This window comes from Hoplias malabaricus, chromosome 2 (genome assembly GCF_029633855.1).
Source record: "Hoplias malabaricus isolate fHopMal1 chromosome 2, fHopMal1.hap1, whole genome shotgun sequence".
Classification (NCBI taxonomy): domain Eukaryota; kingdom Metazoa; phylum Chordata; class Actinopteri; order Characiformes; family Erythrinidae; genus Hoplias; species Hoplias malabaricus.
The window spans coordinates 4,631,662-4,645,480 of NC_089801.1; the positions used below are offsets into that span (position 1 = coordinate 4,631,662).

The window sequence follows — 13,819 nt, forward strand, 5'->3', positions numbered from 1 at the left end:
GCTCGGGTTTTTCCGTCAATTTAATAAAATTGTCAGTTTTAAAGCAAATTAAGCTGCTATTTTCATTTTAATTCACACTTATATCTGTCAGTAACTACAATAATGTGGAATATTCATGGAGGTCCATTAAGTGGTGCTTAGCCTTTAACTGTTACCGTATCATTCGCAATAATATCACTATACATATTAACACAATAAAAAAAATCCATATTGTGATAATAGAGATATTCTGACTTATGTAATGACACTGTGAAGTTACGCAGAATATGGCGTATGTTCATAAGCAAGTCATTTGTGCACAGCAGTGGTACAGTGGAAAGTCTCTGTGGTGGAAGAATTTGTTCCAAAAAGACAGGAACTTTAAAAAAAAAATTGTGTGGAGGTGGTTTGGTTATAAAATAAATGAAGTACAAAGAAACATGATAATATGCAAGATATGCAAGAAGCATGTAACAACAAAAAGAGGAAACACAACTAATCTGCTTCACCACCTCAAGCAGAAGCATCACGTTGAGGATGAGGAAAGTGTTAGTGTTAACTCCAACCCAACGACACTGACTCTAGTCCACTCTAACATCTATTTGTATTTATTTATTCACTGTTTTAAGTGAATCAGTTTTTTTTTCCCACAGAAATATCATGATATTATTTTAGGGTCATATCGCCCACCCGCTCTATACACTCTCTCAGGTCCATTGACCATACAGGAGTTTTATAGCTACAGACTGTTGTCTGTTGCATACCCAGAAGAGTACAGAGCAGGTACGACTTGAGGGGTGGGTCTGCAGTGACAGACGTGGTGATGGAGTGCCATTGTATGTCGTGTTGGTACGAGTGGATCAGATATAGCAGTGCTGCTCGAGTTTTAAACCACTGTCCACGGGACGCCACTGGCAGAATACGTTTGGTTGGTGGACTATTCTAACTCCATCAGTGCCTCTGAGGTATTTAGAAACTCCTGACCATTGAAGAACATGACGGAAGGGGGTAAACAATGTATGCTGCGCAACAGACACACTACACTCTGTTAATGTAGAATGACAAAAAGGCTCCTGTGTGATCAGTGGAGCTGAGAGAACAGAGAGAGAGTGTAGAAACAAGGAAGTGGGGTTAATGTTATGGTTGACTGGTATATGACAATAAAAAGACACACATACATTAGTTATTTTAGTTCTGTGCAAGATGAGGTTGTAGACAGTGTGTTTGTAGCACATTACATTCACTGTTGTTCCACCTGTGGCTCCTCCACAGAGGACACACAGTCAGCATGGCACAGGCTTTTATTCCTTATGCCCTTCTCAACAAACCCCTTCCTGTTCCACCAGGGCTTGTGACTGGCACTGAGCGTGCTCCGATCAGCGCATACGCAAGCAGCAGGGCGACGGGAAAGGGAGGATAAAGCTACCTCCAAAAGAGAGTGAAATGAAGCAAGGGCTGAACCCAGAGCTATTTAAGTTAATTAAGGTTTAGTCAGAGAAAATTTCCTCAAGCAAATTTCTGGAACATGGTGTTTAACCTGCATTATGATTCAGTGCCATAAACTGTTTACTGAAGTAGCCTATAGTTATATCATCATCGTACGTCAAATGAAAACAATAATGTTGTATCTCATTGTGGCGTATCTCCACGGTCTCAGAACCATGCTGCTTTCAAACAGTCTGTGGAGGAATAGAAACATACGCATTCTTGGTTCACAGCTCTGTTTCTGCTGTCCACTTTTCTCTTTTTTAGAGCATGCTATTTGAATTATCTTTCCTCTGAGACGCATCCTTCTCAGACCGTCGTTTCCCGCCCTATAACTCCCTGTGTGTGTCACAGAGCTCATCGTAATGCACAGATCTAATCAGCTAACATGCGCCTCGCGTGATATTTAAATTGCACGCGAGTGGTCTGTGGGTGTCATACCTGTACCGTAAATACTAGAAAATACACTCCTGTTAAAACAGAATCACCACAATAGAAGTCAAATTAAACAACACAAATATTGTATTTGTAATCAGCCCAGGTCCAGAACACCATCCCCCTATCAGTGACCTCTGGTACAGACACTTCTAAAGCCAATGTACACTCTACATTCAAAAAGGTCACTGTACCCCCGATCTGAGGATCGTCACCATTTTCAACTGAAACTGAGGGTGAACTTTAGACGCTTACTAAACCCAACAAAACTAAATGTGCTAATAATAAACAGCGACTCACGGGGTCTGGTTTACATCTTAAAAATGAGCTCATGCTCATGAGCTTCACAAACCACAAGGGTTTTAGCTGAAGTAAATCAGCAATAAATCAGGCTCGGCCAGTTCAAGCATTATAAATCAGCACAGTGCTAGTCAAAAGGTACACAAATGGACACCCTGGAGGAGTGTCACCTGCCCAGATCTGTCACATTAGCTGACAGCTGTTCAAGCTGGATAGCACAGCGCTTACTTGGGACCAGGCCACCCATCTGGAGAGTGAAGTGAGCTGGACTCTCTTGGGTTCTGGGCCTTGGATGACTGAGGCAACCCCAGGGAGAATAATCTTTTAAAATGTATTTTTTTACGCATTCAGTGAGGTGTGTCCTAGTGGACGAGTAATGGACATTTATAAATCATGTTGTTGTTTTTACCATTTGTTACACATACACTAAAGCCTTTCTAAGATGGTCTCCAAAGACAACCATGACTGAAATACAGCTGTCCAGGGGCAGAAAAGAACCACGAACAGTCATAATGGTATAAAAGAGGCTTGTGGGAAAGATGCAAAAAATATTTCCATATTTCTATTACCCCAGTTACAGCACCGTCTGATTAAAATAGCATTCGCAGCACAAGAATCACTTCCTCTGAAATTTGGCAGAGAGAGAGAGAGAGAGAGAGAGAGGAGACACAGAGAGAGAGAGAGAGAGGAGACAGAGAGAGAGAGAGAGAGGAGACAGAGAGAGAGAGAGGAGACAGAGAGAGAGAGAGAGAGAGAGGAGACAGAGAGAGAGAGAGAGAGAGAGAGAGAGGAGACAGAGAGAGAGAGAGGAGACAGAGAGAGAGAGAGAGAGAGAGAGAGAGGAGACAGAGAGAGAGAGAGAGAGAGGAGACAGAGAGAGAGAGAGAGAGGAGACAGAGAGAGAGAGAGAGAGGAGACAGAGAGAGAGAGAGACAGAGAGAGAGACAGAGAGAGGAGACAGAGAGAGAGACAGAGAGAGAGAGAGAGAGACAGGTCAAATGAGGGGGGAAAAAAACAAAAAACCTCAACAAATGAGGTGTTGTACTTTCGTAAACCTCCAATGGTGTGTCTAAGAAAGGAGAGGAATATGACTCATTCAGAAAAAAGCTTTGAGAAAACTGAACTATATTTGAAGAATATTTTTGGAAATGATCCAAAATAAAATCCTATTACATTAACTAACACACAGCTACTAATAAGCTTCTTCTAGCTCAAAGCTCTTAAGGTAAAACATTAAGAAGCTCCCAGTCCCAGACTGATGACCTATATCTGGGGTAAAGAGGAGAAAGTGTACATTAGATTTTTCCAGCAGCATTTCCTTTAGTAACGTTGGGGACTGTGAAGAGCCTCACACTCATGAAACAACATCGCAGAAATAAATACAATGGTTTCGTAATGTGTGACCTTCCAGGCTCCAAAAACATTACACCCTAGACACATTGCAGCAATAAACATCCACTTTGTTATCAACATAACACTGGCACCACAATGTGCTGTGTATCTGTTTACATTCCCTGGATATAAAAAAATGGCAGAGAAAGTGGTGTATATAACCCTCCTGAGCAATCTCCACTCAACAATGTGAAGGGTGTGTCAGTCTGAGACTGTGTTTGTTAAGATCCTGGGAAAGTTGTACAATGTGCTGCATGTGAAAGCCAAAGTGGCATTGATTTCTGACGCTCTCATTCTTACAGTCACAGGTGTGTCCTTTGTCAGCTTTACACTTACAGTAAATTACCAGGACAGGAACCTCCTTATCTCAGGACATGGTAAACTCTCTCTAACTGCCTCTTAAAGTTTCTAAGATGTGAGTGTATGGTGTGCATATATTGTTTTCCTGTTCTAGCTGCAAAATACTGTTTGTAGAATTAAATCAAACGTTCAAAAAACACTTGAGTGTTTATCAAAATCTTCTCCACCCTTCACATCTCAATAGGTTCAATAGTTTTAACGATGAACCAGGAGCTCTGAATATATACATAAGCACTGGGTGACGTCTAAATCTATTTTATCAAAATCTAGGTTCTTTAAAGAGATTTAATTAATCTTGGCAGATATATAAAATATATAAATATTTTCCACCCCAAGGAAGACAAAGCCAACAACTATTTGTGATTTAGTGTATTTGTATTTGATATGTGTAATATCTAAGTCATAAAGGGTTAATCAATGTTTATCTATTTAGTTTCTTAAAAAAAAAAAAACAGCTAAGAAACCAAAAAAATCTCTAAATGTGCAATTATATAGGACCAAGACTGGACTCTGGGAGGATAGTAAAGCAGTCCAGTTCAAGTGCAGCTTAAAAATCCAAAAAAACAATTACCCCACCTTCCAGCCACTTTAATTACAATATTGGAAATCTTAGCTAACTGTAAATAAATAGAAGTACTTAACTCACTCAAATCAACATTTTTTCAGGAGTCAAATGTGTGTAGATTAATGTCCAAGACTTGCTTGACTTTGAAAGAAAATATGTTTTTAGATAAAAACGCTTTTGTTTAAGTAGGTGCTAATACTGCTAAGATTATTAGCGCCCCCTAACTTCGGCCACCTCCCCTGCTTGTGACAGTCAAACGAGACCGTTGCTACCACATCCAGTGGTTTTGAGAGGTTCACAATGAGATTACGTTTGTCCTGTGTTGGTATCCGTACTCTACATGTAAGGATTAAAATGGCGGTAGATTTTCCCCTCAGAGAAAAGGAAGCTAACCGCTAAGCTAACTTTTACACTGAGGGAAATATCTGTCGCAAAATGGAAATGTGTTGTGTTCCACATGCAGTTTTGCACACAAAGAATTACAACACTGTTAGAGATACTTAAATATTGTTTAGATGTGTGATTTCTTGCAAGACTGATGTTTAAATGCCCTACTAAGGCTTGATCTTATGTTTTATTGTTTTACCCAATGCGATTAGCGAAGAGAGAGAGCAGAATTGCACCATATACGGCAGCAGACGTATATGACTTTTTGACGACTTTTATTCTGGAAAATAAACTAATACAAATATTACCAACAACTATGAGAAATATAATAATGAGTATAAGCCTGGTATAAAATGATTAAATGATAAAAATGTTGACACTGTGCTGATTAAAATTATTTACTAATCTTATTTATAAAGAATAACAAAAAGAACCTAATGAAGGGAAAAAAAAGTAAATTGGACTGTGAATGGAAAAGTGATAAAATGTGGCATTTTGTCTAAAAATTCTGTTTAATCAGCAGCAGTCCGCCCAGAAAACACTGCGCAAAACACTACTGGACCTCCAACTTTGCCCTCAGTGGGTCAACACTGGTCCGCTGAAAGTGAACAGTCTTCTTTCACTATCTATTTCTGTTTGTTTAAAATCCTCTAGAATTAGGCACCAAAATAATCTGGAGTCTATTAACTGAGCTACAGTTTGTTAGGTCTTTTTTAATAATAATAATAAACACTAACTGACATTTTTAACAACATTCTAATGGCTGTATTTAAAGGGACAGTACACTATTTTGTTCGTGCACTAGACAACATTCCATTTCCTTTGTTTAAAGAGACCATATAGCATTTTAGTGTTTTATGTTATGAAACACACTGGCATGGGTTACACGTACGTAGAAACGAAACACAAAAAAACCCTCCAACTTCAAAAATACGGCAGCGCAAAGAAAAGAAAAACAAGAACTCGAACAAAAACAGAAATCGATAGTGTTGAGATGTTGTCTAAACTCTAAATGACTGTCTGTGGTAACCGAGGGTATCGCGCAGATATGGTTGGTAAAGATGAGGCTGAAATGTGCTACAGTAATCATTTTTAATTGTGTGTTGTGGAAAAGGCACAATAATATTTTAGGCAAACTACCTTCCTCTCCTTTCCAGATAAAGCGGCTTTAAAAACCAGTGTTTAGAAGCTACACAGAGAGAGCAGTACCTTGATGGCTGGGTGCGTTTTGGTGGAGTCATTGCTTTTTTCTCCTGGAATACTCCCCGCTGACCTCCCCTCACATTTATAACGGAACCGCATCCCCCTCGCTTTTGGCTGCTCGATGATCTCTATGTACGGGTTGGCTGAGGGGACAAAACAGTACAAATCACTGCAATGTAATTCTGAACTCTAAACTGAGGTAGGAGGTAAAATACCAGATTCAACCTCTCACTACTCCAGCAAAATGAAAAATGACTGTACAGCATCCCTTAAATTTAACCCCATAAATCTTGGATCAGTTTATAAAAAAGTAACTATAAGTAGACCTCAACATTTAAAATCTATTACAGTTTCTAAGACTGTTTCTAATAAAACTAATTCCAGTAAAAACAAACAAACAATCATCTCTTACCTTGTGACATTGTGGGCGTTGCCCAGGCAAATAATCCTAGAACATGTGAGAAAAGAGAAAGAGAGGGAAGACCAAGATATGAGTTAACAACGTAGGAGAAATCGCTGCAGCAGGGTTTAGGCAACTCCTTTTGCCCCAGGGGCTCTAACCACAGGTCAAAAGATTATCTTGGTTTGCAGGAATGCCCCCGCCCCCGCCCCCTCCCCTGGTGCTGCAAACAAATGTACTCAATCTGAATGCAAAGTAACAACATTTACGTACTCAATATTGGAAGAGACATGGTCTAAAGAGAAGCCCTGAATGGCCACGATCGGAGATGCTTAAAGTAAGTAAGAGCATTTCCACAGTCACAATGTGAAGAGAACACTCACAGCTGTGCGGCCATTAGAAAACCACGTATTAGCTTTAACAGCTAATAAAGCTAATAAAAGACTAAGGAGCTAAGGAGTATAAAGACCGGAGAGCAATGAAAAAACGTTACAAGGTCTGATGAGACTAGGGCTGTGTCTAGAATGCTGTCTATTGGGGCAGTACTCTGAGGGACGAAGGCACTGAGTCATGACTGAATTGAATGATTGCACAAAACGCAGCCTACTGAATTTCTACTGTTTTTATTTATGAAGTCAAAATAAGCGTATCATTCACGGCCTTAGATTTTCCAAATCCTTGATCAGCAGCATAACCCTAGCCAAGACTGACCCTACTCCAGAGCAGGAGGGGCTATCTGAGTAAGAAGGGAAGCACATCAGTTGATGCACCCATATATCGTTCGCGATGATATCGTCATATTTTTTAAATGCTAAGTAAAATCAATATCGTGATAAGAATTCTGACTTGTTTACGTAATGCTTCTGCAGAGCAATTGTTCTGTATTTGTTTTGTTATTTACCGTGAAGGTTCCTTCTTGTATAATTGTTTACGTTTGCTGTTTATATGGACACAGTAAACTTTCTGCACTATGCTTGTGTGGCTGACATATATTACATTATTTATTTTATACAAAATAAGAATCTTGATAAGTTATTGTTGTTTACAAAATAAGCAAATGTTTAATTTTTTGTCACTTCTGAATATTTGAAATTACTTAGTAATTACTATATCATTAATATATATTAAATATAGGACGGCACGGTGGTGCATCTGGTAGTGTCACAGTTACACAGCTCCAGGGTCCTGGAGGTTGTGGGTTCGAGTCCTGCTCCAGGTGACTGTCTGTGAGGAGTGTGGTGTGTTCTCCCTGTGTCTGCGTGGGTTTCCTCCGGGTGACTGTCTGTGAGGAGTGTGGTGTGTTCTCTCTGTGTCTGCGTGGGTTTCCTCCGGGTGACTGTCTGTGAGGAGTGTGGTGTGTTCTCTCTGTGTCTGCGTGGGTTTCCTCCGGGTGACTGTCTGTGAGGAGTGTGGTGTGTTCTCTCTGTGTCTGCGTAGGTTTCCTCCGGGTGACTGTCTGTGAGGAGTGTGGTGTGTTCTCTCTGTGTCTGCGTAGGTTTCCTCCGGGTGACTGTCTGTGAGGAGTGTGGTGTGTTCTCTCTGTGTCTGCGTAGGTTTCCTCCGGGTGACTGTCTGTGAGGAGTGTGGTGTGTTCTCTCTGTGTCTGCGTGGGTTTCCTCCGGGTGACTGTCTGTGAGGAGTGTGGTGTGTTCTCTCTGTGTCTGCGTAGGTTTCCTCCGGGTGACTGTCTGTGAGGAGTGTGGTGTGTTCTCTCTGTGTCTGCGTAGGTTTCCTCCGGGTGACTGTCTGTGAGGAGTGTGGTGTGTTCTCTCTGTGTCTGCGTAGGTTTCCTCCGGGTGACTGTCTGTGAGGAGTGTGGTGTGTTCTCTCTGTGTCTGCGTAGGTTTCCTCCGGGTGACTGTCTGTGAGGAGTGTGGTGTGTTCTCTCTGTGTCTGCATGGGTTTCCTCCGGGTGACTGTCTGTGAGGAGAGAGGTGTGTTCTCTCTGTGTCTGCGTAGGTTTCCTCCGGGTGACTGTCTGTGAGGAGTGTGGTGTGTTCTCTCTGTGTCTGCGTAGGTTTCCTCCGGGTGACTGTCTGTGAGGAGTGTGGTGTGTTCTCTCTGTGTCTGCTTAGGTTTCCTCCGGGTGACTGTCTGTGAGGAGTGTGGTGTGTTCTCTCTGTGTCTGCGTAGGTTTCCTCCAGGTGACTGTCTGTGAGGAGTGTGGTGTGTTCTCCCTGTGTCTGCGTGGGTTTCCTCCCACACTCCAAAAACGTTGGTAGGTGCATTGGTGACTCAAATGTGTCCGTAGGTGTGAGTGTGTGAGTGAATGTCAGCAAAAATCAGTTTTCTGATTGGTTAAACAAACCTCACGATCTGATTGGTCCAGCTAAAGTTTTCCTATTGGTCCATCAATTGGCTGTGGAAACTGTGTCAAAAAGCCACAGCTGCAAAAAAAAAGATTCACACAAGCAGCAGAGAAGGTGAATGTGTGGAGTTTTTCCACCACATTCAAAAACTCCCACCCATTTGGAACCTCAGAGATGTTTTCTCTGGCACATTTTCAACCGTTTGAGAAGGCACTGATTCACACAATCACTACGTTTGATTTACAAATGCGTTTCTCCTCTTTTAAAAATTATTTCCATACTTTACAAATATTTTTTCCACATTTTTTCGTGAATTTAAACTATTATTGTTGTTGTTTTAAATTTGTGCATTCTGATACATTTGCGGATGTTAATTTTACGTGTTTGTTGTTGCTCAAACGCAGTTACAAACTCCGTTACATCTGTGAGTATAGCTTTACAAGCTCATCTTTTTGACTCCGTATGAACCTAACCAATATTAAAGTGTCTGGGATGTGCACGAGGAGATTTTTCAGAGAGAGACCGCTCCCAGTATCTCAGCCAAAACTGTCAGGTGTATGCGTGTGTACCGTTATTTAACCAGAGGTCAATGCAAACTCAAACCTTTATTTCAGAAAGCCTCTCAAAACAATTAGTATTAGTTTAGTCTGCTTTGTAAATATTAGTGTGTGTTCTAAGTATCTCCATCTTCAGTGTTATGTTAGTGGCAGGATATAAGTAAGTATCCACATTTGTAGCTTGAACACTGAAGGTATGCATCCATTTGTTTCACCCTGTTGCATGGCTCTACTCGCTGGTCATTTATCTGCTGAAGGAAAGAGTCTGTGGTGCTGTAATCAGAACTATGTTAGTCTGTTATCAGCAGTGTTTTAAAACTCCTTGTAACACTACTGTGTGGTATATGTAGCTCTGTAGAATAACAACGGTTATTATCCATTTCTTACTTCTTTCATTGCTCTGTTACAGTTCTCATGCTCCAGTGTTCAATGTAGTTGCTGTCAGCAGTGGACAGGAGTCAGCAAACGCACTCTGACCACTTTGAAACTACACTGCCCCATAGGCTACAGCTCTTCTGTGGGATCACGCCAGACAAGCTATCTTTCACTCCCTCACACTCCCTTGTTCAACAGTTGTCCTTCCTCATCCTCGGACCACGTTCGGTAGGTACCAACCACTGCACACCAGGAACAATCCAACAGACCCGCCATTTTGGAGACGCATTTAGGATCATCACAAGGTGAGCCTCGTCCGAGTGGCTTAGATCCTAACACTGGACAATTTCTCCTGCTCCCAGTGTCACCTTCAAGAGCCCACCCCTTGACAGTCGTCAAATACGAGTCACTTTCATTGACGTTGGTTTTAATCTTATGGTGATTATTGAAAATTTGATTCAGTCTCCATCCCAGAGTTGAAAGTTTGAACTGAGACGTCACCAAATAAAGGGCGGGGTTCCGATGACTAAACAATTCACACAGATGTTTCCAAGAATGTGTTCTGCTGTATGCACAGCTTTCGGTGTCTCACGGTAAAACACTGCACCCACGGTATCCACACATTTAATTAACAACAGAAATACAAAGCTTGTGAGGAAATGTAGACCTGTTTTAAAAGATTATCTAGACTCAATGTGGACTACAGTCAAGCCGTAGGCTCAAAAACCTTCATTGAAAGCTTATTTAAAATGTTAGGAACCAATTTCTCACAAAAAAATAAATAAATTCATCTCTAAAACTACAGCAAATCTAACCCCCACTGTCAACAACATTCAGTTAAAGTGTATTCAATGTGAGGAAACACTGGTAAATTACTACATCGGGCTATAGCTCACCTACAAAGTCAACAACATAAAACTAGAGCTGGTGGGTTTCTTTCTAAAAATAATTAGAGCTAAATAGAGGCTATAAGCATTTGTGTATGCACAATAACATTCAACTAAACCTTATTTCAAGTGAAAAAATGTGAGTATCTCCAAGAATAAAGGCCTCAACAAATCTAAACTACACAGTCAATACCTTTAAAGCTTGTAAACACGTTTTTTTTGCTGTTAGTTTTGGTTGGTTTGTGATTTTTATGAATACAAATGACATTTTACTCATTTATATACGCAAAATATCCATTTAAAACTAGTTTAAAGTGATGTAATATCGATAAATTCAGAATATATAAGGTTTTAGCTCACATTCACAGTCCACAACATTCAACTACAGCTTGTTTATTTCTAAAAAAAAATATTCAAGACTAAATCTGGACTATAATAATTATATATACACAGTAAAATTCAGTTAACCCTCATTAACTGAAAAGAAACGTGAGTTTGATTGAACAAGGCCTTCTCTGTCAATATTTTTCATTACAGGGTGAAGTGTAGGCCCCAGGTGTCTCTCTAATGCAGTGGTTTTAAAAAACAAATTAACGCCACAGAAACAAACCAGCTCTGTAAATATTTTCAGACCTTTCTTCTGTTTATTTACCAAGTCTGAGCTTGTGTTGCTAAGAAAGCTTGACAGCTCACTATTCTTCATTTTCGCTCTGTGAACTGAAGCTGTATCAAACCAAAACTAGTGTGTAATGGGGAGGGGGGGGTGGGGTTTCCCCGAAGACACAACACAACAAACATAACACAAACATTTCTTTCTCGTTTCCTCTCAAACCTACCGTCCATCTCGGCTCCGACTCCCAATCAAATGATCGATAAAAGCCTGTAGAGCAAATAGACACCAGCACTGTCCGTTTCTACTCCTTAATTTTCGGGAAAAAGTAAAAGTATTGGGCGCAGGTTTTTCTCTTCCTCCAGCTCCGCCGACCTACTCTCAGTCATTGGGGCGCGTTACAAACGGCGCCAAGCTCCCTACGTAGTGCACAACTTAGTTCATCAAAACAATGGTTTCAAAACGGAATAGTGCACTAAATGTTCATTTTCTTACATTTGTATCACATTTACTTCACTCTTTGGCCCACGAGGCAAAGTCTAGTACTTGAGCCCCTTTGGGTCGTGCTCTATGTAGGAAGCATGGAGCAATTTGAGAGGCGAACACAGTTACTTTCTGCGGAAATACCCGAATGACGTGATGCTGCGTAAAGGAGCGCAGAGGTTTGTGTGTTGCCAAATAAACAGAAAGAAAACATTGACAAAAAAACTTTAATTTTTACTTTGTAGCACAATTTATTAAAAAAAATGTACCCATGTGTTTAGTGTCAGTGACAAAAATTGGTTTTAGCCTTAAACACTTAAACTAGGGTGACCAGACGTCCTCTTTTACCCGGACATGTCCTCCTTTTTAGACTTAAAAAATGTCCAGGCGGAATTTCACAAACGTCCGGCATTTTGTTTTTCTAGAGCTTACATAGAACTTCGAGAAGTTTCGTTCACAAACTAGTCCCGCCCTCCCCTACTCCGATTGGTTCGCTTGAGCGAGAAGGGGGCGTGGTGAAGTAGCCTAGAATCTTCTGATTGGACGGTCTGACTGTAGCGCTACCGTTATTGGTCGATAACCTTCTCTGTAAACATTTAATTGGTCGTCAGTCTGCACGTCAGTAGTCACCATCTCAGATCTACTCTCAGTCACCCTACTTAAACTCTCAGTCAAAACAACGTTTTCCAAACGTATTTCTAAACGTATTTTCCGTTTTATCAGCTGGACTGTCAGGTTGACTTCGTAGTTCTGTAAATACAGACTGTAGACATCCATCTGATGCTCTAAACATGTTCCTCAGTGGTCAGGGCCCCCAGAGGACCACCACAGGGCAGATATGGTCTGTGGGTCATTCAGCGCTTCGTTGCGTTGGTTTCAATGGATCAGACACAGCAGCCTTGCTAGAGTTTATAAAAACCACTGTCCACTTAACACACCTACTACCTAATGTGTCCACCCTGTAGATGTAAAGTCAGAGACAGTAGCTCATATCAGCAGTTCAGTAGCTCTATCTCCACATACCTATCTGTCTCTAAGTCTGCACCTTGAAAGATGTGAGCTACAAGTTGGCAGGATTGGCTGTTCACGTGTGTGAGGAATGAAGTCTAAATCTGTCTTAATCCATGTTTCTGAGACGTCAGTGGATCACTGCAGTTTAGGAGCGGAAATGCTCAGCTGTGGGAATGGCTGTTTATCACGTTTGATAGGTCTTGTAGTGTATAAACACCTCACAGAGACACTAAGGTTAAAAACACTGCATTTTCATGGATTGGGCTTTAACCCTTTGTATCCATTTCATTAACTGGATGTGGAATGTTGCCACCTAGTGGACTATCAACATACAGCACGAGTGAGATATGTATTTACGTATTTTTTGTGTAGAATTTTTTTGAATTCAACAAGACACATGTTTAGTTTAGAGGTACAACTAAACAACAACAATATACATATAACGATAGGTTCATATTTTATGAAAACAAAGGAAATAAATAACTAAGGTCATGGGGGGAAAATAAGGAACACATTTATTTGAGTTGCGCTGCTTTTCAAATAATCCACTGTAAATTTTTGCGTTTTTTTTTTTGTTGTTGTTGTTCTTTGGGTTATTAATTAATCTAAGACTCTTCAATAGACTTTATATTTTTATTTAAAACACTGCAAACTTGGGACCATTCTTTATTCTTTATGTTTTTTATCCTTATTTGAAAATAGAATATAACAAATTTTAAAAAAAGCCTTTGTTCTTTTTCTCAAATTAACAAATGGTGTCCTTGAGTTTAAAGGTAGAGTAAAAAGGAAAAAAAAACAATAAAAACATGGTTTCTTCCAAAAGCAAGACTACATCACTATAACCAAAGATTTTTCTTCACAAAATCCACAAAAGATACAGGTATCACTCACATCGCAGACTTTAGAACCTTTAAAACCTCATAATGTATGTCCTCTATTTTTTTTTGGAATACAGTAAAAGGACTCATCCATGTTTTTTTCCACTGTGTATTTTCAATGACAGAATTCCATTAGAATTTTCCTCTGGGTGAGTTTTTATTTTTTGAATGAAATGTCTGATGAAGAAATGTACTATTTGTTT

At 40.2% G+C, this 13,819-nt stretch overlaps 1 protein-coding gene across 1 annotated transcript in view; it reads right to left on the reverse strand.

The window, feature by feature from the left end:
* The window catches only part of rela (v-rel avian reticuloendotheliosis viral oncogene homolog A), a 29,034-nt gene extending 17,421 nt beyond the window's left edge, over window positions 1-11,613 (reverse strand). Inside the window, exons 1-3 of the mRNA XM_066650785.1 lie at window positions 11,471-11,613; window positions 6,519-6,554; window positions 6,113-6,249 (exon numbers count right to left, since the gene is read on the reverse strand). Of these exons, the coding sequence (XP_066506882.1) occupies window positions 6,113-6,249; window positions 6,519-6,554; window positions 11,471-11,477 (180 nt within the window). The 5' untranslated portion in view covers window positions 11,478-11,613. The remainder of the gene's footprint in view (window positions 1-6,112; window positions 6,250-6,518; window positions 6,555-11,470) is intronic.
* Window positions 11,614-13,819: the final 2,206 nt, after the last annotated feature.